General features: G+C 41.0%; 2 protein-coding genes across 3 annotated transcripts in view; one reads left to right on the forward strand and one right to left on the reverse strand.

Annotated features, from left to right (window-relative positions):
- Positions 1–625: 625 nt before the first annotated feature.
- On the reverse strand, positions 626–8,079 carry LOC147243039 (uncharacterized). Its single transcript, XM_086189069.1, has 3 exons — positions 7,834–8,079; positions 2,876–3,423; positions 626–892 (listed from the first exon to the last, which is right to left on the reverse strand). The coding sequence occupies exons 2-3, from the start codon at positions 3,415–3,417 to the stop codon at positions 754–756; spliced, it is 681 nt and encodes a 226-aa protein (XP_086045195.1). The 5' UTR covers positions 3,418–3,423; positions 7,834–8,079; the 3' UTR covers positions 626–753.
- Positions 1,675–26,976, forward strand: part of baalcb (BAALC binder of MAP3K1 and KLF4 b) — a 92,813-nt gene continuing 67,511 nt past the window's right edge. For both annotated transcript variants that reach the window (XM_086189072.1, XM_086189074.1), the window contains exons 1-2: positions 1,675–1,771; positions 3,264–3,436. The gene's annotated coding sequence lies outside the window, so the exon portion shown is untranslated. The remainder of the gene's footprint in view (positions 1,772–3,263; positions 3,437–26,976) is intronic.

A 26,976-nucleotide genomic window follows, 5' to 3' on the forward strand; every position in this document is an offset into this window, starting at 1 on the left:
ATCGTCCTTGTTGTCTTTGTGAGAGTGCGTCCTCACACATGCAGGGGTCATCGACTATCATCCCAGGTATAATCCCACCTGCGTATGTCAGATGTTCCCTGACCTCGGGGGAGGGGGTGTAGCTTGAGCCCTTTTACATTTTTGAGGGGCGGCAACACTTTTGTTTACTTTGGGTTTGGTAGACTGAGTCTTATTCAAGAGTTAGGCCTTCATCCACAGGTTATGCATGACTTGCTACTTAAAACTAATAATGCCCCTTGAGCATTTTCCGGGATATTTTTCAAAATGTCAGTCTTCTCCTCTTTCAGAGCAAAATAGCGGCAATGATTTAAACACGCTAACGTTTCCTGGCCTCCATCCTCACCCTGGAACCAGATGGCTGATTCGCAGCCTCCTCTGGAGAAGACTAACGCGGTCATTACCTTTCTGCTGCGAGGGCCAATCTAGTCTGACACATAAACACCCCACTTGGCTCAAACCTGCACCACATACTGTTGACTTCTTTACATTCCAGAAACAATGAAAAACAATATTCTATGGCTTGCGGGGTTATAACTAGGTTCCTTATCCCACAGTGCTCGTGTGTGTGTGTGTGTGTGTGTGTATTCTCTCATCCTTCAAGCTTTAAACATATTTATTCTCTTATTGTTTGAGCCAAAGCCACAAAGCAAGTACTTGCAGTGGGATTTATTTCCCTTGAATGATACCAGACATCATTCAAAAGTTAGATGGAAACATGTTTGAGTTTTCATCTTAGCGACGTATTTTGACGATGTCCTTCAGCTGCTTGGTGAAAGAAGCGTGCAGGGCCTGTGATGAGCTCTCCAGACGACCAGCGATGTCTGCTGCAGTACGGAGCATGTCTTCGAAGGCCAGCGACTCTTCTCTGATCCTGCTCCGGAAGAGTCCAGGTCATCGGATGTGGAGTGACGGGAGGAAGGGAACAGAGGCAAGTGTGGAGAGAGAGAGAGAGAGAGAAAGAAATAAGTGAATGAAGAAACAAGAACATGAGTATACACAACTACTAGGGTTCCTGTTAAAGCAGCATGAGAACTCATGGTGATGCGAACTTCCAGGTTGCTCAACAGAAGAAATGCCAAGCCTTCAGTCTGTAACGACTCACTACTGCCTCCTCGGGATCAAAATGGCATTACAAAAAAAATGCAGCAGCACTCGCTTGATTTATTGTTCAACAACGATCTCTTGAAAGCTGGCTATTGAATTTGGGATGGGGAAAAACTATAGAAATGACAAAGAATGAACAAATGTTAAAGTTTTAAAACACATTCTGTAGATATTGTGAAAGAACTGCCGTGGTAAAACTCATATTTGCTCACAAAGATGTTCTTCCTTCTATGTGAATTCACATGCAACCAGGATATTAAATTAAGAGAATATTTTGAGGGCAATTTTGGCCTCCACGGTCTAAAAATTGGGGGCATTTTTTAAAATGATTGGGGGCCATGGAAAAATGTAGTTAAGAGATTGATTTTTTTTTTAGGCCCGATCGATTAATGGGCCGGCCGATTTAATCCGCCTTTAAAAGCCATGAGACTACAATCAATTGACGGAGATTTTAACATGTAATTTTCAGTGATAAAATGCCGTTAATATGATGTTTTTCTTAGAAATGATGTCCTTGTTTATCCAGTAGAGGGCGCTCCTCTCATGTCACGCTCCACAGCGACCCCACAGAGTGAGTGAAGTAGTGTGTACTGCACTGAAAAGCCAACAGCGCGTGCGTACCTTAACCGAGCAGTCTGCCAAAATGGTAAGTTTGTAAAAACGAGTTAGAGAAATTAAAAAAAATAACCTAAGTTTCCCATGACGTGCCTCGTCGCTGATATTATCAGTAGGGCGTGACATAATAGGTCAGCAAGCTAAAAAAAAAAAGCTAGGAAAACCTAGCTTAAATATATGCTACCTTGTCAAACTATTTAACCGATTCACTCGCGGCGCCATGAATGATGTAACGAGAAGGTAACTACCTCAAAGTAATACTACGCTCAGCCAGGCAGCTGCATGCTACCAGACTTGGTAAGACTGGAGCAAATTAGGATAACAATTCGTCGCCGCGGGCCTGTAGAGTTTCGAGTTCCATATTGTTGCAGGCAGGTTACGTCTCTTCGTCGACGTGTTTGCGGGAGTTTTGGGACGATTGATGAAGGAACTGTGACTGGTTGACTTTGGTGGGTGGGTGATTTACCTGGCTATTTAAAGTAGCGGTCCATGATCTACCACAGCACGGCAGCCTCAGGTAGGATACGTTGTGAGGAGAGGAGCGCGCACTCCCGCGTTTACGAAATCAGCGCAACCTTGTCAATAACTCCTGGAGAATAATGAGCTGTTGGCAAAAAGTTGGGGGCAATTTTGGCCCCCCGAACGTGTTTTTGTGTGTGTGTGTGTGTGTGTGGGGGGGGGGGGCGTTCTTGGCTACATTGTGGGCCAAATGACCTGTGGCCCTCGCTAATTTCCGACACTGCATGCAACGCATCCGGTTTGGTGTTGTGAATGAATCCACTAGTACCCATCAGAACAATAGGCAGCAGGCTGCCAAAAAAGAGTGTGTCATAATTTTGTTTTCTGGCTGAAATCAAAGTGTCTGTGGATTACCGAGCATATGTTTGAACAAAGAAGACCTGGACTGTTACAGTTAATGCACTTGACATTTTGTGAATGGACACTTCTGGATGGTCGAGAGAGTTAGCATGAAGTGTAATATTAGTGGCTGGCTCTTTCAGCATCCTGGAATCACAAAGAAGTCTCGAAAAAAAATTGTCTTTGTGAGTTCAAGACGCAAAATTGTGAGCACTTGAAAGGCAAAATACACTTTACTGGTGAAGTATTAGCTTGAAAACGGATTCATAGTTCTCACTTCTGCATCCCAGCAAGGGTGTCCAGCATGTTCCCCACCAGCTGCTGCTCTAGATCTTGCTCTGCTTTCTCTACCACCTCATGGCAGCTCTTGTGGTCCTGTTGGATACCGATGATATTTTCCTTGATCACGTCGTTGTAGCTTTGGTCTCCCAGCTCTGCTCCTATATACTGCTCCACGTTTTCCATCACTGCCTTGTTCCCATGCTGGATGGCCTGCAGGTAGGCCAGCTCTTCCTTCTCGGCCTTCATCCTTCGAGCTGAAGTCTTGCTGGTGCTGAAGTGGACGGAGCACTTGTCCGATTGACGGTCATAGAGCAGCGCGGGCGAGGGTGACGGTGAAAACGCTGCCGAAATGATCCAATCATGGTTGGTTCCCATCCTTACAGGCTCATCACTGACTGCCTGGGATGTGTCATTGATGGACATCGCTGCAGAGTAAATGCCAAAGCCGGAACCCCACTCACCAGCCCCACTTTGGGAAACTGTTGGGGTTGCCATGGATACCCAGACCAAGAGAAAGGGCATACACCAACGCCACATGTTAACCTGGAAAGAGCAGGTGAGTGGCTGTGAATAACTCCTGTGAACAACTCTCTTTCATCGATGCATTCACAGACCATTGCGTTTGATGGAACTCTCATATCGATCTTTTCTGGTTAAGTGTGATTGTTTATTTGTACTGTTTAACCGCTTTTCAATGCCAGCACTGTAAAAATGTGAGGTAGTGCTTGTGTAATGGTTAAATACCAGAGAGGGCCTCACACTCTGTGGTCGGGCTGGAGCTTAGCAGATGGAGTTGTGTCACACTGAGGCTGTAAAAGCTGACATAGCTGCTTGTAGGTGTGTGTGTGTGTGTGTGTGTGTGTGTGTGTGTGTGTGTGTGTGTGTGTGTGTGTGTGTGCGTGTGTAGCAGGCTGTCTGGGGATATTTCATAACTTCTATTAAACACGCAACAGAATGTGTGATGCTTTTGCTCGCTTGACTTACTTTCTTTTACAAAGAAGAGGTGCACAATTGAAAGTCATTTTCATGAACCACATTAAGTATTCAAGTAATTGCCCAAATATCAACACATTAGAAACACTTGTAAATATACTTCTTCAATACTTCCACTTAAAGTTCATAAAAGAAGAAAACAAATCTACTAAGTTTGATTTTGCACTTTTGTGTATACTTTGAGTGAATGTGAAATATAGTTTACTCATGATATGCTGACATTTTTTACTTATTTTTTTCAAGCATCAATTTTTATTATCATGATGTTGGTTGCATGATGTAACTGTTAATGAATAGTGACATCATCATGACTTAGATTTGATGGATATACTGTACTGATATAGTGATAGAATACATAAACTTTGTTACGGTAAAAAAAAAACTTCATCGTACTTAGAACATGAAAAATTGCAGGGGAAAAAATGTATTTTTTTTGTAATCTCAATCAAGATTATGTAGTGGCATCAGCTGAATATACTTGTCTTGATACTTTTCAGTACTTAAGCCAATGATACTAAATTCTATTTTACTGTGTCTATTTGCACACAGCGGCAGCGCTCTATCACTTCTTGCAGGCAGCTGTCCGTGTATCTCCCTCCTCTGCATCTGGAAGTATATTTAAAAAACATGAACCAGGCCTGTGAGCAAGAGGAACTGCAGACCTCTTTCTGCTGTCAGAGCACATTTGATTTCAACTGTAACCTAGTTTACTTTTACAGCAGCCTTGAAACAATTTCAACTTTTCAACTACATTGAAAATTTAAGTTGTTGACTTCCACCTATTGCTGTTCTCTGCTGAGAAACACAACATGATTGCCCCTTACCAGAAGAGACAGCGTAAAAATTGTCTATTTATTTGAAGATGAGTTACATCAGAGTCTCTAACTGCTCTCTCTCTCTCTCTCTCTCTTTCTCTCTCTCTCTCTCTCTTTCTTCCCCCTGCTTCTGATTGCTCTAAATGATGACCTCACATGTGCTGCAGCAGCTGTAAAAAAGAGTAGTGAACAGAAACCTCAAACCAAGTCAGACTGCGAGCAGACACACAAACCAGCAGCCTCACGTCATGGTCGTAGGGTCATAATTTTGATTGACGTGTGCTGTGTGAGAGACAGATATCACCTCCACCCCACCTCTCACCCCCCTCCCACCAACCCCTTCATGCTGAGAAACTGCGTAGATTTGTATTGCTACATGCACACAAGGTCCCTTAAACTTGAAAACATTTACATGGAGCACTGTGTTTTGCAGCATATAATATACACATTTTTTCAGGGAATTATATTAATTTCATACATAGATGGAACTATTCAGATATTAATCTGATTAATTTAATCCTCTGAATAAGACACTAGCGTGTAAACAGCATTTTATCAGGGTCATTGTCAAAGCATTAATTGAATTATATGTGGGCGAAAACCAACGAACGGTTCCTTCTGAACGAATCTTTTTAGTGTCAGCCTGTCAAACGTACCAAAATGAATCAGATGTTCTGCCTTCACACATAGTCACTCGCTGCTGGTTACTGTGTCCTCTTCTACGTGCGTGGAAAGCAGGACAACTACTGAACGATTGAGAATCAATTGAATTAGCACGAAATTGAGGCAGGCTACACTGAACGAGATCACATGAATGGAATTTTCTTTCTAACCACAAGAATTACAAATCGTTATCAAATTTCTGTGTCTGTAATATGAAATTGAGCATACATAGTATAGCTACATACACATCGGAGGCAGAACTAGTTTAGATTAGATTTTGAGAGAAATCGTTACCATATTTTATATAAAAACTTGAAACGTCCCAAAGTTTCAGTATATTTATACGTATCAACTTGAAGGAACTGATATTGTTGAAAGAAGTGTGGTCAAAATAATTCATAATGTCTGCTTTAGATTCCAATGAGTGTGAGTTTTGCACAATTCGCTCAAGATACTTTTAAGTGTTTGAAAGCAGTAACGGTTTAAGGTCAAGTTCCTGGGTCATTTGTCAGATCTGGCATATAAACTGGAATATCAGCGAAATGTTCTGCATGCAACTCCTGTAAACACCTCAATGGAAAGATTAAGGTCAAAAAGCTCAGATTATTGCTTTTCATGTAAACAAGGTCATGTACAGCTCCTTGATTGCACAGGCTATCCAAACTTTTTTAACACAATGAATTTTTTACCTTTTATAGGCTGAGAAACGACAACCTCAACATTTCCATTTGAATGACAGAATGGAAGTGTGTAACTGTTTGTCTTTGTGTTCGGTTACCGTGGCAACGGTTAAAAAGGACATTTAGTGACATTATTTCAGTATTTCAAAGGGGGACGAGCTTGCGGCTTTTGTGCTCTTCTCTCTGTCACAGATTGGCAGGAGCAGTTGCCTTTGTCCTGGGAAAATGTCTGCACGCTGACGTCTTCTATTTGAGTAGAAACAGTGTTTGTGTTCGACTCCCAGTGGCCTGTAGTGACCCTTTTTTTTTTTTTTTATACTCCCCCTTTTTGGCTTTGTGCTGTTGCTTCTGTCATAGCGAAGGGACTTTTATAGGCTGACTTTTATTTTTTGGGCTTAAAATAGCAAAAGGTTGCGTCCAAAAGGCAGTTTGGCACCTCAAGCTGCAGAAATGTCTCAGATTTCAGTTATTTGTTCTTGCTTTAACCATTAAAAAGTAGCGACTGGACAATTAGTTTTTAAATGCTGTTGGTTGACAGAAAAAAGTTTATTTAAGTTTACAAGCTGTGTTATGGTTTTCTGACAATGAGAAAAGAACCGGATGTGTAGTTTTGATAGCATAAATTGCCATCATCAGAAATCAAGAGCTGTTTTATGATACCCTCACATGTTTTAAACACGGTCTAAGCTGGATCCCTATCATTTTTAGTCACTGGTTGCTTTTTCGATTCTTTATTGAAATACGCCTGGAAGTGATGGGAAGAATTCCCCAGCTCCTTTATCAGCAGATGAAAGTCTCCTCCCTTTTTTTTTTGGAATTGGATGACTCCAGTTTTTAATTTTTATTTTTGTCAAGAAGCAACAGAAACGCACTCCATACTTAAAATTTCCACAGTGACTTGAAAAATAATGGTCGTTGTCGGTCGATGCTGCTAACTCCCTGTGGCAGCCACATTGGAGTATCGATATTTACAATATTGTAAGTATCACTGATGTTTTTTCTGTACTGTGACATGCTATTGTTTCACCTGCGAACAAGCAGGTGTGATGTTAGGATGAGCGTGCTACATTTGGTGGATAACCCTGAGGTTCCCCAATCCATTGATCAGGTCTAGTTTTATGTGAGTGGTTGAGGCATCATGGGAGCCTCAGTGCCAAGACACGTTCCATTAAATTTGATGCGTCGTGTTTGATCCTAGTGAAGAAATCCCACTCTGTTTCTCTCCCTATGTTTCCTCTGGATGTATTCTCTCAAAATCTAAGAAAGGTAAATTGATTTTTTTTTTTGGAACTATTGCAACTTTCCCTAACTGAACGAATCAATGAAAACTTTATAAATGATTCCGTTCCTGTTGAAGTTGATTGTGGTTCGGAGTTAATCTGCGGTGAGCTCTTGTTCAGCCCGCTCTTGTCAAAATCTGAACAGGTGTGTTTCACAGGTGTCACAACACTCCACGGGGTCAGTGTTGCTATGACAGCAAGATCTTTGGCAGGAAGCCATTGCAGCTCAGAGAGGCCTCACAGGTTCAGTATCTTGCTTCTGTTCAAATCAATCCCACCTCAAAGCTCAACTATATACAGAATGAATATATATATATATATATATATATATATATATATATATATGGAGACAGAGAGATAATCTATACTTATACATCTTCACAACAGTTTAAGCAGCTGTATGAGATAAGTAGTACAAAGGGCATGATATTTTAACAGCGAGTAAATTCAAGTGAAATATGAAGAAATGTAGGATGATAAAGCCTCATATTAAAGTTGCAGAAATCCATCAAACAAACTTACCGAACTCCTCTCAGCTAAATTCTGCTACTTCCACTTTTTTTCTGGGCAAGCAAAAACGATTGTGGACTACCATTCACAAGCAGAGAGAACAAATACTCACTCCGTTTCTTTCTTCATCTCAGTAAAAAAAAAAAAAAGCACACACACACACACACACACACACACACACACACACACACACAATTAGGGTTTGGCTGGAGTGTGTGTGGTGGTCTGCGTGCCCCTGTCTGCTGTTGGTGGGAGAGGGTGAGGGAGGGAGGGGGGGATGTTTGTAGAGGAGGTTGAAACTCAATGATTTCTTTCTTTGCAGTGGAAAGAGGGGCTGGTTAAAAAAAAGAAAAGGAGGAGGTAAAGAGGGGGTGTAATCTACTTCACATGTGTCGGCTCTGCATGGTGGGGTAGATGTGTTTTATGACCACGTTTCCTATCCATTCCAGGAATGGTCCCATTAAAATATGTAAGCATGCATTTTACGAGTCCTAAATGAGAAAATAAAAGCAAAATCAGACGAGTGCTTTCAAAACAAGAAGACAATCAAATAATAAAATACTGGGAAAAATGGATTAAGTGTCTGAAAAGTTTTTGAGGTTTGGAGGACAAATTCTTTTTTGATCTTAAATAAAAGCGATTGCGTACTCAGAGAGCGCCATGGTGACATCATGACATCATCGGATGTGGATGCAGTTATGGATGGATTCTAAAATGTATTTGATTATTCCTCAACCTAATTACTATTATTCCTCTAAATTTCAACAGTTTTGAGATATCCTGCCAACAGACAAAGGAAAGCCACAGATCACATGACGATACACACAGTACATATCGACTGTATATGTGTGTGTGTGTGTGTGTGTGTGTGTGTGTAACTTGACTATCCATTTTACTGGTGTTACACTGCAGATTTCTAGTCTTGGGACAAATAAAGGATTATCTCTCATCTCATTTTATCTCCTCTTATCTTTTCTTGTTGTGTTATGTCTTTTCTTTGTATTGGGTTGTACTTGGAAATGAGGGGTCATGACAAGTATTTGAAGATGAAATATCAAAAGTCTACTTCTCCGTACTTCTCACAATGAGTACATTTGTTGACTGAGTTTAATTATAGGGTTGTTTGTGTTTTTCTATTTTGTTTTTTATTTTCTTTTAGGTTCAAATTAAATTTTAATTGATTCATTCATTCACGTATCCAACCTTACCATTATTACTGACCTCGTAACAGACGATCTCGGTGGTTTATTTGGAGTTACACAACATGTAATCGGAGTCTTACACGGTTGAATTCAGACCAAAGACATTTTATTGCATTTACATCTCATATAAAAAGGCAATTTTGTGTCTTTTTTTGTGCGTAATCTCCTTTATAGCTATTTATAATTCTCTAAAACTGCAAAACACTAAAGCTTCAAGCTACGGATAATTGGAAATTTAATGCAGCAGCTCTCATTATAGCTCTCTCTGTGTTATTGCGCTCCAATATTTGCATTTTTTGGCCTTGTTCTTCAGATGTGCTTTTGGTCTCTCAGCTTGTAGTTGAAAGCAGCACTTCCTGTGCATAAATGTTCACGGTCAAATGTAGAAAACTCTCAAGAAGTTCAGCTTGACAGCACGGCGAGAGAGCGAGCGATTCGGTTCAGATAAATGGACTGAGTCCATCAGCCTGTGTGATGTCTTTTCCATCGTCACATCCTCAGGTGCAACATAAGGTTTTGTTTTTTTTGTTTTTGTTTTTTTTTTAACAATTAAAATTTACATTTGTAACCACAGTCCTCCGCTACAACCAATTGCTTTCCCAGACTAACCCCATAGTGTGACGATTGCAGCTCCAGCAGGGATTTTCCTCATCGGAGTTTAAGTTAACTCGCTGTTTGTTGCTTCCAAAGACGACGGAGGTTTGGAGCAGCTGCGCACGGCTGGAGAGGAATATTATGTTTTTCATGCGTTTTGCAAAAAGGAATCACAAAAGATAAAACGGAGACGGGACAATTTCTCATCAGGGGTTTGTTCTGTGCCGTCACCACCGGTTGCATTTTAACTCCAGGTATAAAAGTCGACGTTATTTTTCACTTGTATTCAACCTCCCCCATTGTCATCTTAATGCAAGGGAATAAACATGTCTGTGGAATAATGTCACATGCAGGTGGGTTTACTAAAAAGAAGGTTGAAAGTGTAATCTTAATCCATGCCAGCTACTGATGTCAACCAGTAATCCACATCAGCCATGCTTTTAATCATTCAACATACCTGCGGCAGAGTAATATTTTCTGTAGGCGGAATATTAAAAAGGTGCAGCAGACATTTATGATTTTAATCAATATCTAAATGGCAACCATGAGATAACAATGGTGACACTTTGCTCGCGCAGTTTAATTCATGGTGAAAGAGGATTATACACCTCTTAGGTCATGGAAAATTAGATATCTGAGGAATGTGTCAAGTCAAAATATTCAGCTTTGGGGTTGTTCTTTTGACCTTTTAGTCCAATTTATTCTGTCCAGCAGTTTTGCAATCGTTGTAATCGATAGTCATCTATCCATCCATTTTCTCCCGCTTATCCTGTTAAGGGTCATGGGGGGCTGGAGCCTATCCCAGCAGCTTACTGGCGAGAGGCAGGGTTCACCCTGGACAGGTCACCAGTCCATCACAGGGCCAACACATAGAGACAGACAACCATTCACACTCACAGCCACACCTACGGTCAATTTAGAGTATCAATCAGCCTCGTCCCCTCTTGATGTCTTTGGACTGTGGGAGGAAGCTGGAGTACCAGAGAGAACCCACATAGGAACAGGGAGAACATGCAGACTCCACACAGAAAGACCCTGTGCTGGAGCTGGGGCTCGAACCCAGAACCTTCATGCTTTGAGGCCACAGTGCTGACCACTGCACCACCATTTTGCCAATCAATAGTCAATCATCTTGTATTTAAGTTGTTTCATCTGTACTTCATTTGGGCTGGAAATCTATCATAATAAATGATGTTGCCTTTTTGTTTGTGGCCCAGATACATGAGCAAAGAGCTGAGTCATTAATTGGACTGTTAATAACCATAAATAAGTCAAGCAGGATTTTTGTGCTTCTTATTTTATATTTATATTTCAACAAATAACACATAAATCACCAAGAAATGACTGATATAGCAGATTATTTATTTAGGGATGATACTGGAGAAGAACAAGGAGAATGCTTTAGCTTAAAACTTAGCTCACTCAACTCAACCCAGTTTAGTTATTTTGAGGCCACAAGAGGCCATCCTCTTCAGAAAGATTAGTTTTTATGGATTTTTTTAATCTGTTGTCCATCAGGTACTGCTAAAATATCCACAACACATATCTCTGTTTGAACTCCTATTCACATTTGAATTTCCCAAGAAAAAATTCCCACACTCAAGCAGATATGTTACCATAGCTACCAAACGATTTGCATAAATATAGTCGCTGTATTGTAAATAAGGATCCTTATAGTCCATTGCCTGAGGCTGCAAAAATCACATATATCATATATCGTTAAATCCTGTAATTCCCCCCCCCCCAACCCCCCCACACACACACACTTTTCATGAATATCTCAATGAAATGTGTGTCAAAGTCTGGTTGACCTGTTCGTCTTTTTAGATTACTTTGCCAAACAAAGCAAAAGCCCTTTGGAGGGTCACAATTTGGCGTTCACAACCATTTCATCCATATAATTGGCTTTTGTGGGATTTTGTTGTTGTTGTTGTTGTTTTTGAAGGGTTTCATTTCTACGTTTCTTCAAAACGTCTGCTTCGTTTGAGACAGACATGTTACCTCCATACCGCAGTCAGCCAGGTGGTCTTTGTCAAACATCCCATTGTTAGAATGTTTGGATGCATGTAGCAGGATGCGTTGCCCCCCCCCCCCCCCGAACCCCCCCCAGGACAGGAAGACACCATATGGGAGCTGTTTTGCATTCTCACCATAAACCATGTCGCAGCACTGACCATACAGTCTTTGACACTTGCAATGAATATTACATGATATGGATGATGAAATGCAGCCATTTCCATTGTGTGGATAGGAAACAATGTTTCAGAAACAGGTAGCAAATCCAGCCACCCATAATGGAGTAAGGATCTTTTGGGGAGAGGGGGGCTGGGGTCTTGCTGATCAATTATCTCAGTAATGTGTTGTACCTCATGGAAGAGCTGGTAATGTTCTCCAAATATATGACGACAAGAAATTTTGAAACTATCCTTTGACTAAAAATTGATCGTTTTACCTTAAGAAAACTTCTTTTTTTTTTATGAATTCCCTGTATTAGTTTCAGGTTCTTCTTTTTTTTAATGTTTGGACAATTTGATATGTGATGTCATCCATGTCTTGGATTTTTAAAGAGGGCACTAGGAGAGCCATGAGAAAGTGAAGTCATCTGCCTCTTCAGATTTCTTCTATTTCAGAAAGAATCTTCAGCAGAAAACTTGAAGGAATGAACGATAACTGCCTTTTAGCCCCAGCACTCACGAGTTTGAGTCCTGTGTACTGCCTCTAATTAGAAATATCAACTTATTGACTTTTTTCCCCCAATCTTTAGAAATATATTTCAGTTTTCTTTTGCTATTTGCATACTGTGGGTTTATTCAAAAAGGTAAAACTCCTCTTTAAGATTTAGACGACAAAACCCCTTAAATTGCTTTTGATTTAAACCCTTATTAAAGAACGTTTCACTCATTCTTCTTTTAAAGTCAGCTAATAAGAATTTAATTTGAAATAATGAAAATGATAATCCATGCAGGGACCCACTGGAGTGTTTTCAAAATATATCGTAGATTAGTTTTGTGCCAGCAAATATAATGACCACAAAAACAGTTTCAGCTTTTCCTAATTGACCAGCACCTTGTGCACCCTGAGGGCTCCCATTGACCGAGGCCAAGGACTCAGTGCTCCCTGCAGCCACTTATCCACAGCAGTGAGTGCCACAGTGTGTTGCTGCTGATAAACTCTACTAATCCACTCAGGGAGCCCAGCACAGCACAAGCTTTCAGTGCTCTGTACCACTGTCTGCTGCCACTTTATCCATGTTTCCATTTTACAGCAAAGATTTGGCCACTTTTGCGGGGAGAGGAAGGGAGGGGACGGTCAGGGATTTGTGATATTGTTCACTTTTTAAATCTATAATATGTCAAATTATGGGAACATAAATCAGTCACTGGAAATGTCCTGTGAAATGTAGGTCTATTGCCGGTGGACATTGTGTAACAGTGACAGATTTCATGTCTTGGAGACTTGACACATGGTTGACCGCTAGTAACAAATAACACGCTGGCTGCACAAGAGGAAATGACATATTAGTTCTTAAATTATTTCCCAATCATGTTGTTTTGGACTCTTAACATGAATCCTTTAATACTTGGTATGGAGGTTCTGACCACATATTTAGATTTACAGAGCAGCAGAAGCTAGTGTTGAAAAGTATCCAGCGTGTGGAAATAACAGGGCAGCCAGCTGAGTAGTGGATCCAAATATTGAACGTCCTGATTCAGACGCTGATCTGCCAAATTACTGATACATCTAGACAGAGTTGGAGTTTATCAAATCAGTGTTGCCAAACAGGAGAACTGAGTTTAAAGTTGTGTGCATCAGTCTGCCTTTAAATCCTTCACAGGAGTAAAGCGCCGTTCTAGAGCCGTAATACAACACCAGCAAGCTGAAACTGCTTTATATTTAGCACAAGATCAATCAGAATACACCCTGATTGACCCTGGTACTTATCTAGGATCTCTAAAAGTTTTTAAAACTGACTACACGAGAGGCGAATCTGTATCACTGGCTGTTTTATGTATATTTATTTATTGTATATTTGAGTTGGAGGTTTGTTTTTTTTAGCGTTTTCTTTTGAAGCAGGAAGTGATATTTGCACCTTAGCATTAGTCTGCTCCATGCAAAGTCCAAATATCATCAGGTTTCACCTCCCTCTCATTCTACGGAACAACCAAACCCTCTGACGTGCGGCTTTAATTAGGGCCTGAGTACAAAAGTGCCAGGGGCCTAAATTTGGCTTTGGCTGAGCTCTCTGAGGGCTTTCTAGTTGATTAATATTAGCCTACTGTTTGGAAACTTTGTCATGGCGGCAGGAGTGGGACTTTCAGCGCAACAAATAACTGATTGAACGTGATTGATGTGAAGTGATGAGTTGTTTGTCCATATTCCATAAAAGGCCCACGTGGCACAAAGATTTAAAAAAAAAAGGGGAGGGGGTGTCATTAAGCACAAGGCAAAAAGGACCAAAACAAAGATGAAGAAAGAAAATAAAAAGGGTCCTAAACCTCAGGTGACATGTAAGTGGAAAGCTGACAGCAAGTCTCGTCCCCAGTGCTGTGACAGACGGGGGCCCTCGGAACTACACAAGATTTGGGTTTCACAACAGATGGAAAAAGGAAAAGCAGACCTCCATCCAGACCTCGTTATGTAAGTCAAGCAGCAGGAAATGAAACAGCCTCAGGATATTGTGAGCACTGATCAATCAAACTGACATTGATTTGGACCAATGGAAATACAATTGTCTGCACATATTAAAGGCAGTGTTCTTTAATATCCCCATTCTCTTTTCTTACATTTTAATGTAATTAAATATCCACGGACAAATGTAAGATAAATGGTTAGAGAGGGAGCCAAAATTTAATCAGGCAAACATAATTAGCTGGTTTGTGTGCTTCCTGAAGTCCACAAGGACACAGTAGATTACTGCTGGACTAATGGAAGTCTTTGCTTGACTCGGTCCTCTCACTGCTGTGTCACTTACCAGAAAGGTTACATGCTAATTAAATGATTGATGCAAATGTTGTTATGAGGGTAACAAAGCACTGCGTTGGTGACAGATATGAAGCTTGTAACATCTTAGTAGATTCATGGAATGTCTTCATTATTACATGTTGAAGTCCTACAAAATTAAGAGGAGAGCTGAGATGTTCCAAACCACGATTCTGATCCAATTCTGGGATCAGAATACCTATAAAAAAATTAATGGACAGATTTAGATGAAATTAGGAGAAAAGATATATATAATAGTCTGAGGCTCAAGCGATCAGTTTGGATCTGTTGTAGATCCTGAAGACTCTTCTAGCTCTCTGTCAGGTTGTAGCTCTCCTGCACTTTGCCGTGTTGAGTCGGTGTGTAATGTTTGAAAGGTGTTTCAGCTTCTGGAAATAATCTGGGGTGAATATCAGGTATATGATCCAAAATGTTGATTTTTGCTGTTTTTTCTGGATTTGGAGACAATTTTGCAATCGTGATACTATAAAATTGACTGCACCTATATATCCCTGACAAGTCAGATTTATTTGTATGGCGCCAAATCCCAACAAAAGTTATCTCATGACACTTTAAAAGTAGAGCAGGTCCTGCACCACGCGACTACAATGAATTTACACCCAACAATTCTCCATCTGCAAGCACATCCTGAAACGACAAAAACCTTCCTTTTAACAGGCAGGAATGCCGAGCAGATCCAGGCTCAAGGGGGACGGCCTTCTGCTGTGACCGGTTGGAGGGAAAGCGAGCAAGAGGGTGGGGCAGAGACAAAGACAGATAATGGAGGAAGACAGATATGCAGAAGGAAATAGAGGGACAGAGATCAAGAGGGAGAAAAAGGGAAGAGACTGGACAGACGGGGACGTGAGCAGGTGGAGCGACGGGTGGCGGCTTGAGCCTCTTCAGGTCTGTAGCCTCCTCCAGCAGCACCTGGGATCTGGGATGTAGGGACCCCGAAGGCTCCAGAGTGGAAGACTGTGGGGGACTATGAGCTCTGTCAAATATGAAGGAGCCTAATTATTGAGGGCTTTGTATGTTAGAAGAAGAATTTTAAATTCCATTCTGAATTTGACAGCGAGCCAATGCAGAGAAGCCAGTTCTCGTCAACACGCGGGCTGCAGCGTTTTGGACCAGCTGGAGTGTCTTTTCAGGACTTATTTGTACAGCCTGATAGGAGGGAGTTGCAGTAATCCAGCCTAGAAGTGACAAAAGCATGGACTAGTTTTTCCTGCATCTTTTTGAGACAGGATGTGTCTGATCTCAGCAATATGTTAGGGTTAGTCAATGAAAGAAAGCAGTCCTAGAGATCTGCTTAATGTGGGAGTTAAAGGACAGATCCTGATCAAAGAGAACTCCTAGGTTCCTTACGGTTGTGCTGGGGCCAGGGTGATGCCATCCAGGGTACCTATCTCATGAGATAGGGTGTTTCTAAGGTGTTTTGGGCCCAGCACAATAACTTCAGTTTTGTCAGACTTTAATAAAAGGAAATTGTGGGTCATCCATGTTTTACTTTCCTTTAGACAGGCCTCCAGTTTAGTCAGCTGATTTGTTTCATGCGGATGCATTGATAAGTACAGCTGCGTATCGTCTGCATAACTGCGTATCGTCAGCATCAAGAAATCTTCACCTTCTAAAAGATGTCAAACTTGGTACGATCTTAGCCGCTCACCAGTACCGGCACCCAACAGTGATGCAAGATTTCATCTCTGGAGTCGAGACAACTTTGCTTTTTTTCTTTAAAGTGTAACATTTAAATGCAATATAATTAAAAGCTTGGATGTGATCCACAGCGTCGCTCACTGATCATTACATTCAGGGGAGATAATGCACTGTTGACTCCTTCCTCACTATTTCCCTGCACTTCTTTTATTGATTTATGTCGTTAAAGAGAGATGGGTTGTTCCAGCTGGAGGGGAGTAAACAGCTGGAGAGAAGCCAGGAGCCACTCCACAAGAATGGGGGTGTAAAGTAAATGGGGTGTTGGATGTTACAGTTTAAAGATTTCTAAAGAAATGCTTATCTTATGTCAGTTAATCCTAATTGGGTCCATTAGACAGAATATGACATAAGTGTTTAATGTTGTTTGCTGTTCAGTGTCAAAGTCTTACAAGAAGTTTTACTGCCATTTTGTTTCCATCTCAGACCAGATATGTTAGTCCAGTGTTTAATAAATCTCTGGATCTTTTTGTAGATGTCTCCATTTGTTTTTTAAATGATGATAAATGTCACATTTATAAAGAAAGCAACAGGATCCATTTAAGAACCCGTAACCCGAAGTTTCCTGTGACCCATTTGAGCTCATCGTCACTCGGTGACTGGCGACTTGCGAATCTTATATTATGGATTGTTTGGTTTTTGTCTACAAGTGAATCTTTTCATTTACAAAAAAAAAAAAAACATTTTTTTTGTTCATACATATGAAAACATGAAGGTGGAGTTTGCCTTCATGGAGTAATTCGTACCAACAAATCCATCATCGGGAGGAAAGTGGAGGGAGCCACTTTGTTTTTTGTTGTTGTTTGTTTTCTTCTGTTTATTAGCTTGAAATTTGATTATGTCCATCAGCAAGGCATGCTGTATGACATGCTTAGGGTGGGGGTTTTTGTGTGTGTCTGCTTAGCTAATATTAATGTCATGATGTTCACTAACAGCAGTACCGCCGCCATCACCTGAAACAAGATAGATCAGCTCAGGAAAATAACAAATGTTATCACTGCATGAGCACAAGGGGCAGCTGTATCTCTAACATCCGTAGTAACGACCGTAGAAGATTAGCATATAGCCGTTTATGATGCCGTGTGACAGTGTCTAGGAACTTCATGAGCTCGTTGTCTTATCCTGTACAGTAAGTACATCATTAGTACCACTTCAAAGTAGCTGACACAGCACTGATGACCCAGCACTGATTAGATTAGCGACTGTAGAAATACTGGAGGTTCCTTCAATAGAATTTTAATTTCATATGAAAATTATTACCTCTGCTGAACAAAGGACTGTGTGACGCTTGTGCGTGCATGTGTGTGTGTGTGTGCGCGCGCGTGTGTGTGTGTGTGTGTGTGTGTGCGCGCGTGTGTGTGTGTGATTGATGAGAATACTCCCTAGGACTAGAAGTTAGGACCAAACATTTTAAATGTTCTGCTGCTTCGGTCTCACAGCACCCAGCCCTATTACTCCGTCCCTCCCCCTGCATGAAATTATGGAATGTTCCTAGAAGACACTTTTCCTCCTCAGAAATCAACACACAATCACTCAACCACTGAGATTTTTGGTCGAACGAGAGCTTAACAACCCATTAACGAATCAGTTGAGCGTGAGACTACAACCCTGGTCACCCGACAGTGTGAGGTGACTGATTGTGTAGTTTCTCATTGTCCTACTTTGATCCTTCATGAAATGGGTTGTATACAGTAACCTCTCCTGTTCGGACACTGGTGAACAGTGAAAGTCTCCAGAGATCCAGGTTTGCCTTCATTGTGAGCTCATCCTGCTGCTGTCTTTCCAAAACAGAAAGAAATCAAACTAGAAAAGGAAACAGTTCTAGAAGGGGGAACCTTTGAGAACCCTTATCGGTCGCGGTCAAGCCAAACTACACCTAAAGAAGAAACTTGAGCGGTTTTCATTCAGGTTTTTTTTTTTCCCTTTCACCTAGTTTCTTACTCCGTGGAGCCCCTTGCAGCGTCTCTACTTTTATCGTCTGTTTGTTTCCGTCCTCCTTTTTCTCTGCAAATACCCGTGAAGTTACGAATATAGTTACAGGAGTGATAAGGACGCTTTAGGCAACAATTTGCTCGTTATAGCACGTAGAACAAAGTCTGTGATATCATGTAAGTCACAGCTGGGGTTGTGCTTGCTGAGGTTGTTTGATTAAAGTTGGACACATTGATCTTTTTCTTTAACATATATATATATATATATTTCATGATTATGACACCTTTGATTTTTCCATACATCCACTGTACATGTATTGAGGATCCGTACTTTTACCAGGAATTGTGACTTTAACTGGGAAAAACTTCAAGGTGTTTTTCTTTGTTTTATTTCCAAAGGATAACAGGGAATTGTGTTTGCAGGTGAGCTGAGGTGATTCTCTCCTTGCGCCTCTCTGTCTCTCTCTCTCTGTCTCTCTCTCTGTTCCTCTCCGGTTGGTAATAGAAAGGTCAGCAGGAGGAAAGTGACAATCAAGACCCCAGCTGGGTCCTCATCCATGCAGGAACCCTTAATCAATACCAGGGAGCCAAAAGATGCAAGAGGAGCAAACGTGTGGGTCACAAATATCAAGCCAGTCTTATGTGTCAAATTGAATCCTGGGAATCCAGAGGTGCAGAGGGTTTTTGGGTGCTGACCTGTCTGAGTGAATCGCAGAAAAATAATTTAAAGAATTGTGTCATTCTTCGGGCTGCACGGTGGTGCAGTGGTCAGCACCGTGGCCTCACACCAAGAAGGTTCCAGGTTCGAGTCCCGGCTCGGGCGTGGGATCTTTCTGTGTGGAGTCTCCATGTTCTCCCCGTGTCTGCGTGGGTTCTCTCCGGTTACTCCGGCTTCCTCCCACCGTCCAAAGACATGCAATTTGGGGACGAGGCTGATTGATACTCTAAATTGACCGTAGGGATGAATGTGAGTTTGAATGGTTGTTTGTCTCTCTATGTTGGCCCTGCGATGGACTGGCGACCTGTCCAGGGTGAACCTTGCCTCTCGCCTGTTGACGCTGGGATAGGCTCCAGCCCCCCCACGCGACCCTTAATAGTAAGGAATAAGCGGAAGATGACGATGGATGGATGGTGTCATTCTTCGAAAGTTCAAGATTTTGGTTTCAAGTTTCAACAAAAAAGGAAGATTTCTTTTTACCTTTTCAGCAACACAGGTTTGTTTTTTTGGTCTTTTTTTTGTGGACGTGCGATACATAATCACACTTCCAACTTGTCCTTCATCCTTTTTTGGGGGGGGGATTTTCAAAGCCCATCAATGCCATTCACATCACACTCTAAAGGCACTGCTGACAGAAACCAGGCTTTCATAATGGGATTTCCACACATTACCTACAAACTCACCGGGTGTTAATGTGGAAGAATAATATTTCCAGGAAAAGGTGCACCTTGGTCTCAAATTGAATTCAGAACTGACTTTTTAAAAAGAGTGTTGTGTGGAACGTGTGATGCCCTGGAAATAACGGTGTGCTCCACTGAGCAGCCGAGCACCAGGGAGAGAATTAAATCATAGCGCTGTTCTGCATTTGCCTCTCGCTGGGACCGTCTTCATACAGTTCAAACATCAACACGGCATTAAGCAGATACGCTTTACTCTAAATGGGCTGTTGACCACTTTAATGTGAAGATCTAGGAACATGCTGGGGTTGGAATTTCTCCTGTTTTGGCTTCTTGCTGCTCATATCCCTCCCGGTCTCCTGCTCTCTCTCTCTGTCTCTCTCTCTGTCTCTCTCTCTCTCTCACCTTTCACACAGTCACACAAATACACCAGCACAGTCGTAACTTACATGTAATATTTCATTAAAGGGGCTCAGTTTGCTCAGTGAACCTACCAACTCAGGCGTATCGCTGTCTGAAATGTCACACAAATGCATCGCACACACGTGTTGCATTTTAATGAGGTGGAATGAATTCTTGCAGGAGTTACCGATGTGACATAAATCAACATTTGCTTGATTCAAATCCAAAATAAGCATTTTTTGCCCGACCGAATAAATATCTGCGAGAAGACTATTATTCATAGCAGTGTAGTTTGATGGTTATGGATAGAGCTGCTTATGTATGTTTCATGCCTTACTTGCGGATTCCACAAGGGTCGTGGTTGCCCTCGAAGCTCAAAAGGCAGATGGAGACAAAAGGTCAATGGGCTGCATTTATATAACACCTCTCTACCTTTGCCTCATTGACCCGCTGACGTACACACACCATTCAGTCACGGTGCACAGCACGAAATACTCTAATATGCGCCTTTTATTTCCCAAAGAAAAATGAGCGGAGCTGTCATGTGTGTGTGTGGAATGATAACGTACGGATGGAAACAGACACACACAACACACAGGCGCTGCTGCTTGGTGAGTGTGCAGATTTAATGGCATTAGCACCGCACAGGCAGGCTGAGAAGAATTGAAGAAAAAATGAAAACTGGGCACTATTTTTTTAGGGTGTCTGTCTCATTGTTGGACTTTAGGATGCTGTAAAAAGATTTTGATGGTCAAAAGTCAAGATGATTGTAACCTTGCATGGTTACAATACATGAGAAAGACTTGGAGGGGAAGTTCTTCAGATAAAGTACAAATGTTCACTTGGACTGAAGGATAGTGATTAGGTTGTGGAAGTCAAAGGTCGAGGTCCCTGTGAACACACACACATGTTCAGAATTCACATGCCAAAATATACCCCAAATTTTCACATAGTTAATGAACTTGGGTTATTTTATATGTCATAAAAGGTAAAAGGTCAAATTCCATGTAACAATGTTATGGAGAAAACAGGTTTCTGCCCAAAATCATCATCACCTCGGTCTGACACCTACAGAGTCTGAAAAAAAAAAAGTTGTTGCATTGATGTTGAAAACCTGTGAAGACTTTCCTTTTTACTATGAAGAAAAAAGATCAGGAATGAATGAAGTTAATCAATAAACAATCAGACCCAAATACAGAAAATAATTTTATAAAAATGGAATTATTGGTATTAATATATTTGTATCTAGAGGCACGGTGCTGCGGTGGTTAGTGCTGTTGCCTCACAGCAAGAAGGTTCCAGGTTTGAGCCCCGGCTCCAGCACAGGATCTTTCTGTGTGGAGTCTCCATGTTCTCCCTGTTCCTGTGTGGGTTCTCTCTGGTACTCCAGCTTCCTCCCACAGTCCAAAGACATCAAGAGGGGAAGAGGCTGATTGACACTCTAAATTTACCGTAGGTGTGACTGGGAGTGTGAATGCTTGTCTGTCTCTATGTGTTGGTCCTGTGATGGACTGGTGACCCGTCCAGGGTGAACCCCGCCTCGCACCCAAAGGCTGCTGGGATAGCGACCCTTAACAGGATGAGTGGTAGAAAATGGATGGATGGATATTGGTACTCACTCACATCCTTGATGAATTATATTTTAACTCTGCTGAGGCTCAATCAGCAACGAGCTGTTTTTTTTTTCTCCCTTAAATCTGCTGTTTCCAAGGGGAAGTTTGAACAAGAGCAGGTTGATATTCCATCCAAGACCTGCATTATGAAAATTACAGCAATTCAGAGTTCCAACCATGTTCAAGTGTATAACTTTCAAATCTATTATTTGTTCACTTCTGTAGCAAAGGATTCAGAAGCCTCAGCAATCACGGTCAGAGTTGACTTTTAATACGAGTAGCCTCATATGTGCCTGAGGTGATGTTTTGCCTGATCCATGATTCCGAATCATTTTATTACCTTACTCTATGTGCGAGCAGAGCTCAGCTCCGCGCGTGCAGCGGCGCTCGCTGTGAAACTGTCTCGTGTCACTGTCAAGGTTAACAGCCTCCTTTTGGCCTCCTGTAAAACCATCTTTAAAAACTGGATAGATTTTACGGTCTGTTTCATTACCAACTTAAAACATCGCAGCAGCACACATAATTGAACGTTAGCGATGGGAATTATAACTCTGAGGGGAATCAGATCCCGTGACTCAATCCCCCCCCCCCCCTTGTTTTTATGTGGTGTTGCAGATTGCTTGTTGACACTTTTGGAAATTGTGTTTGACATGAATTTTAATGATGTTTTCTGATTATGGATTTATTTCTTTTTTCCACATGTCCACCCTTTTTTTTCACAACATCATTGTTCATGTTAAGAGGCACAATGATTAAAAAAAACAGAGGTTTTTCTCAAGTTCAACTTTTCTTTGTAACCCAGTTGGGAAGCGGAAAATATCAGACACATGGTATCTGGTATCACTGTAAAGGGATATTATCATAGGTGGGTTTTTAGTGATTATTGAGCACCCTTATCATACATATATACATTCACACACCAAATGTTTTGGGACATCCTTCTCTCCCAAAGCTGCCCTTCTGCTACCATTTATTGTGCGAAGCTAACTAGCAGTCATCTGCTGTCTGTGGATCTCAGCTCTCAAATGCTCACACAGAGGAGAGAAATAAATATTACCCCAAAAGCTGGCTTGTGTATCTTGTTGTTCTTAGGCTCACCCATATTCAAGGACTTTCCTTCGACTTCGTTAGCCGCCGCACTTATGAACCAGAATTCTCCTTCATAACCTTGATGGCAGTTATACAACACTTTATCCTGAACAGTCTGGTCAACTGTCTGTCTGTGTTCTTGGTCAAGGGCTCCCTTCAGAACAATGCTGTCTTGTTCCTCTCATATTACTGTGCTTGGTTACAAAACAAGCTGATGGCACGGTTTTAGTAAGGGGTCACGCTGTTGTCCATCACTGTATATCGGATTTCATGTTGACTGCAGATAACTATGATTATCTCTCTTTATTGCTCAGTGCTGGTGGACACTGTAAAATACAAGACACTGGACCACAGTGGAAAAATAGTTGTAGCAATCATTTGATAGTTTGTGTCTAACGGTATTCTTGTGTCTGACTCTTCATACCAGAAAGATGGCTGTTGGCAGACAATGAAAAATATAAGGCAAGTTATTGTGTAAACACAATAATTTTTATTCTGCTTACTGAGAGACTTTTGCTAAAGACTTCAATGATATGTTGATTCATGACGAAGCAGGAAAATGTTCGGCCTTGGTGCTGTTGTATTTTTATTTGATACTGGGGACTACCAGTGTATTTTGGTGAGAGACTTGCACAGTGGGTGGGTATCCCTGTTCCACCTGAAAGAAATTCTGCTGTTACCTCCTTGAGGATGTTTTCAGGTTTTGTCACTAGCTTTTGGAGTGCCACAAGGTTCCGTTCTTGGTCCGGTTCTGTTTGCTTGCTCTTGGTGAAAAAAATAAAGCCTTTCACGTTCTATCACAGTTATACTAATATTCAAATATAAGTTTCATTTAAAACTCATGGAACTTTCAAGATTAGATAAATGCTGTTAAAGCTGCATGGCAAACAGTTCATGACATCTAAAATTATACAAAGCACATAAATCCTGGTTTCTGCCCCTTGTAGTCATGTCACTGCTCAGTTGTGAACTAAGGTCTGAATCTGGAACAGCATTTCAGCTGTCGAACTGGTTCTTGGTTTTCTCAACTGAGAAACATTGACCATTGTGCTACGAGCACAGACTGAAGTGATAGTTTATGCATGACTTGTAGATCTCTTTTTACCTGCCTCCCCAAAGTGTCCTTGGCTTGTTTGCATGGGATCCTCAATTGCTACGACTAGACGCTCTGACCTGATGATGACACAAGATTAAGAGTCATGGGATCACCAATGACATAAGCTTTGATAGGAGGAAGAATATTTGTACCATTTTAGGTCAAAAAACAAAAACCTTATGAATTCAAGCCATGAGATCTGCAAAGAACTGAGCATGTACTGTGTCCTGAAAATGTCAACATGTCATATCCCTCTTCTAGCTGTTGAGTGTTGATGCACCTGTCAGATTACCTGACTGCACATTTCCATTTTTATGTACTGCAGCGTTTTCTGACCTTTGATGAGAACCAAATTATCTCCCTGAATATGATGATGTATGTGAGGAGCAGAAGTAGAAATTTATTTCCATCAACACCGATGTAGCCAGAAATTGATTTATCTTTTGATTTGAATGTGTGTGTCCGACAATAGCAGAGAGCAGAGACACAGTACCGTGTGGAAGTCAGTGACGATCAGCTGTAAATAAGTCTCAATAAAGTTATATGTTTAGGCTTATTAGCGCTAAACCTGGTTAAAGTTAACTTTGTTTATTCCAGTGTCATCCATGTGTACAAATTGTTTGCTTTAAACCTGGAGTTGTCTCTAGGAAAATATCCCAGTTATGGAAACAGAACACAAGCTTATTATTTTTGAAGGGTACAAATGAAACTTGTTTATAAAGTGTCAAAAACAAGGAGAGTGTACTGTTGAGAGAACCACACAACTGTTCGCAATTGTATTTGGAAAGAAAGACAAATGTTTTCCAGTTTGAAGTTAATTAATTAGATTTTTTTCTTCATTTAAAAGTGGTGAGGAGGATATGTTGGTATTGCGTCTGGTCAAGTTGTGACAGGGACACATTGCGGAGGTATACCAGTGTGATGCAGTATTTCTAATTCAATTTCTTGTTTTCCTACCGCTGATTAGAGCCAGGAGCAGATTTAAAGGTAAACTATGAATCTGTTTTGTAAGCTCTAGGGCCAGATGCACATAAATCACTTGATCCTAAAACTGTGTGTATACACAAAGATTAACCATAAATATTTTTTGTGCATTATATTTTCTAGATTTATATCACTGTACAAACACACTGTCTCTCCATGAAATGTGTAGAGTGGTCAAATTCGACTAAGGCGATGAGTTAGATCCGAACTTCTGTTGCTGGAAGTAGTGTCAAACACAGGGTGAAGAAACCACTCAAGTGTGTGAGTCACAGGTAGGACAGAGTGGAGACCATCGTTCTCCAACATGAGCACATGACCTCCAGTCCGGGTCTGTACGCAGCATTTAAACACCTGGCTTCTGATGCTGACGGAAATGAAATGGGCTGAAATATGAAAAAACAATCAATATACTCACTTTGTTCCTCTCCTTATTATGGGTAGTTGTTAGCCACAGACTTTATGGAGGACTTTTAGAGAACACGATGCAGCTCAGTTCAATCATCTAATTCACTCTGATCGCAGTAAGTGAAAGTGTCCCTCAAAGATAAAGTCAGTTAAGGAATACCAAGTTAATTTATTGTTTCCTACAAAATAAAATTTCTACTTCCCATCGGACAACAAATTTGATACTCATTTTAATTGCGTCTACAGGTTTTTATCATAAGTGCTTCTGCAGCACTTTACTATTGTCAGTTTTATCATCCTCACTTATGAGACCATAAATGCAGATTTATTCTTTTTTACAATATTTGAATTAAAAACAAATCATCAATCATATTTATATCTTATCAAACTATGTCTCAATGAATCAATTTGACAAATTAAATATCAGTTAAAAAAAAAAAAAAGCACAAGTCTTGTCAAAAATTAGACTAAAGAATTACAACTCTGGCCTGTAGATTTATTGCTGCTCTTGAAGTTATTGATAGATTTTATTTTTTTTTTAACAATTCAACAGAATGTTTTGGACCAAACAAGTGAACAGGATTTTTCCTGGGCTGTTTCACAACCGTAGTTTTTTCCTCCAATTAGTAGACATTTAGATTAAGTTGTGCGTAATGCTTATTTTATTCTATTGCTTGGAAATGTTCTAAATGTGCTGCACTAAAAGTGTAACATCTGTCCCTTGGGAGGTTTTTGGATTAATTTGAAGGATTGGAATTCCTGTCACTTTAATAGGCTTGAAGGTCTCGTGATTGTTTTTCTCTCACTTGATTGGTGGGGCTTGCCCTCTCAGCATCAGGTGTGTTACCAGGGCGTGGCTTATACAAGAGTGCCTGTATCTTTCCGTTGTTGACTATGAAGAAGCACAGAGGGTCAAATTGATGAGTTTTCAAGCTACTGGATGACATTCATCCGAGAAAATGAGAGATGCACACGGCTCAGCTCACAAAAGGAAGTGGATTAAACTCATTCCGGAACTAGAGGGCACGTCGGTTTGGCTTTCACCGGTTTTCCAGAATTGAAGGAGAGGTTGGGGATGAGGATGGCGACTCTGAATTGGCCTGCTTTCTTCTGGTAGGGTAAGTGGAAACCACCAGTGGTTTGGTTTTGCTAGCTGGCAGTTAGCTTGTGCTCGCCAGCAGTTAGCATTGTCCTAACGAGCATTTAATGTGTGCTAGGTGAGAGCAGGGCTGGGTGGGGGGCATATTCTTCTGGTGCTAGTGAGTCCAGGAGAAGGGGACCAATTTGAATGACCGTTGTGTTTACAAGCCACAACCTACAATGCTATGAACTCTACTTTACCTTCAACAAGGTCTCAACTGTTTGTTTTGCTTTCAAACATGATTGCTGAGTTCATACCTGCCTAAACTAACTGAGTTGGGAAGCCGCGCAAACTAAACAAGGTCAGTGTGAAAGCGCCCTCAGAGGATAAAACTTGTAAAGCTCTGTGGTCCAATAGCAGCACTGCATTAACTATGAATTCACCTCCGCATCAACATCATAGATCTGCAGAGAGTTGAGTGTTGCCTTGTCAGTTCATATTCAGGACAAGTGATGAGGAAACACACACTCAACAATGTGTTAAATATGTTTGCTAGTTAGTGATTAAATCATGCAATCAAATAGACCACAAAGCTATTTAGAAACAGATTAATCAGTCTATCAAAGTTCTTCTATGCACCCATAGTGTGACAAATGGACCTATTAGA

Source organism: Aulostomus chinensis, chromosome 20 (genome assembly GCF_037954235.1).
Source record: "Aulostomus chinensis isolate RoL2024-O1b breed Wild chromosome 20, RoL_Achi_v1.0, whole genome shotgun sequence".
Taxonomy (NCBI): domain Eukaryota; kingdom Metazoa; phylum Chordata; class Actinopteri; order Syngnathiformes; family Aulostomidae; genus Aulostomus; species Aulostomus chinensis.

Bases quoted from the DNA above. Each gene is read 5' to 3' on its own strand.
- LOC147243039 (XM_086189069.1), bottom strand. From the start codon at position 3,417: ATGTGGCGTTGGTGTATGCCCTTTCTCTTGGTCTGGGTATCCATGGCA. The intron at 893-2,875 runs GTGAGAACTATG...CTTCCGGAGCAG, and splicing joins ACCCTTGCTGGGATGCAGAA to GATCAGAGAAGAGTCGCTGG.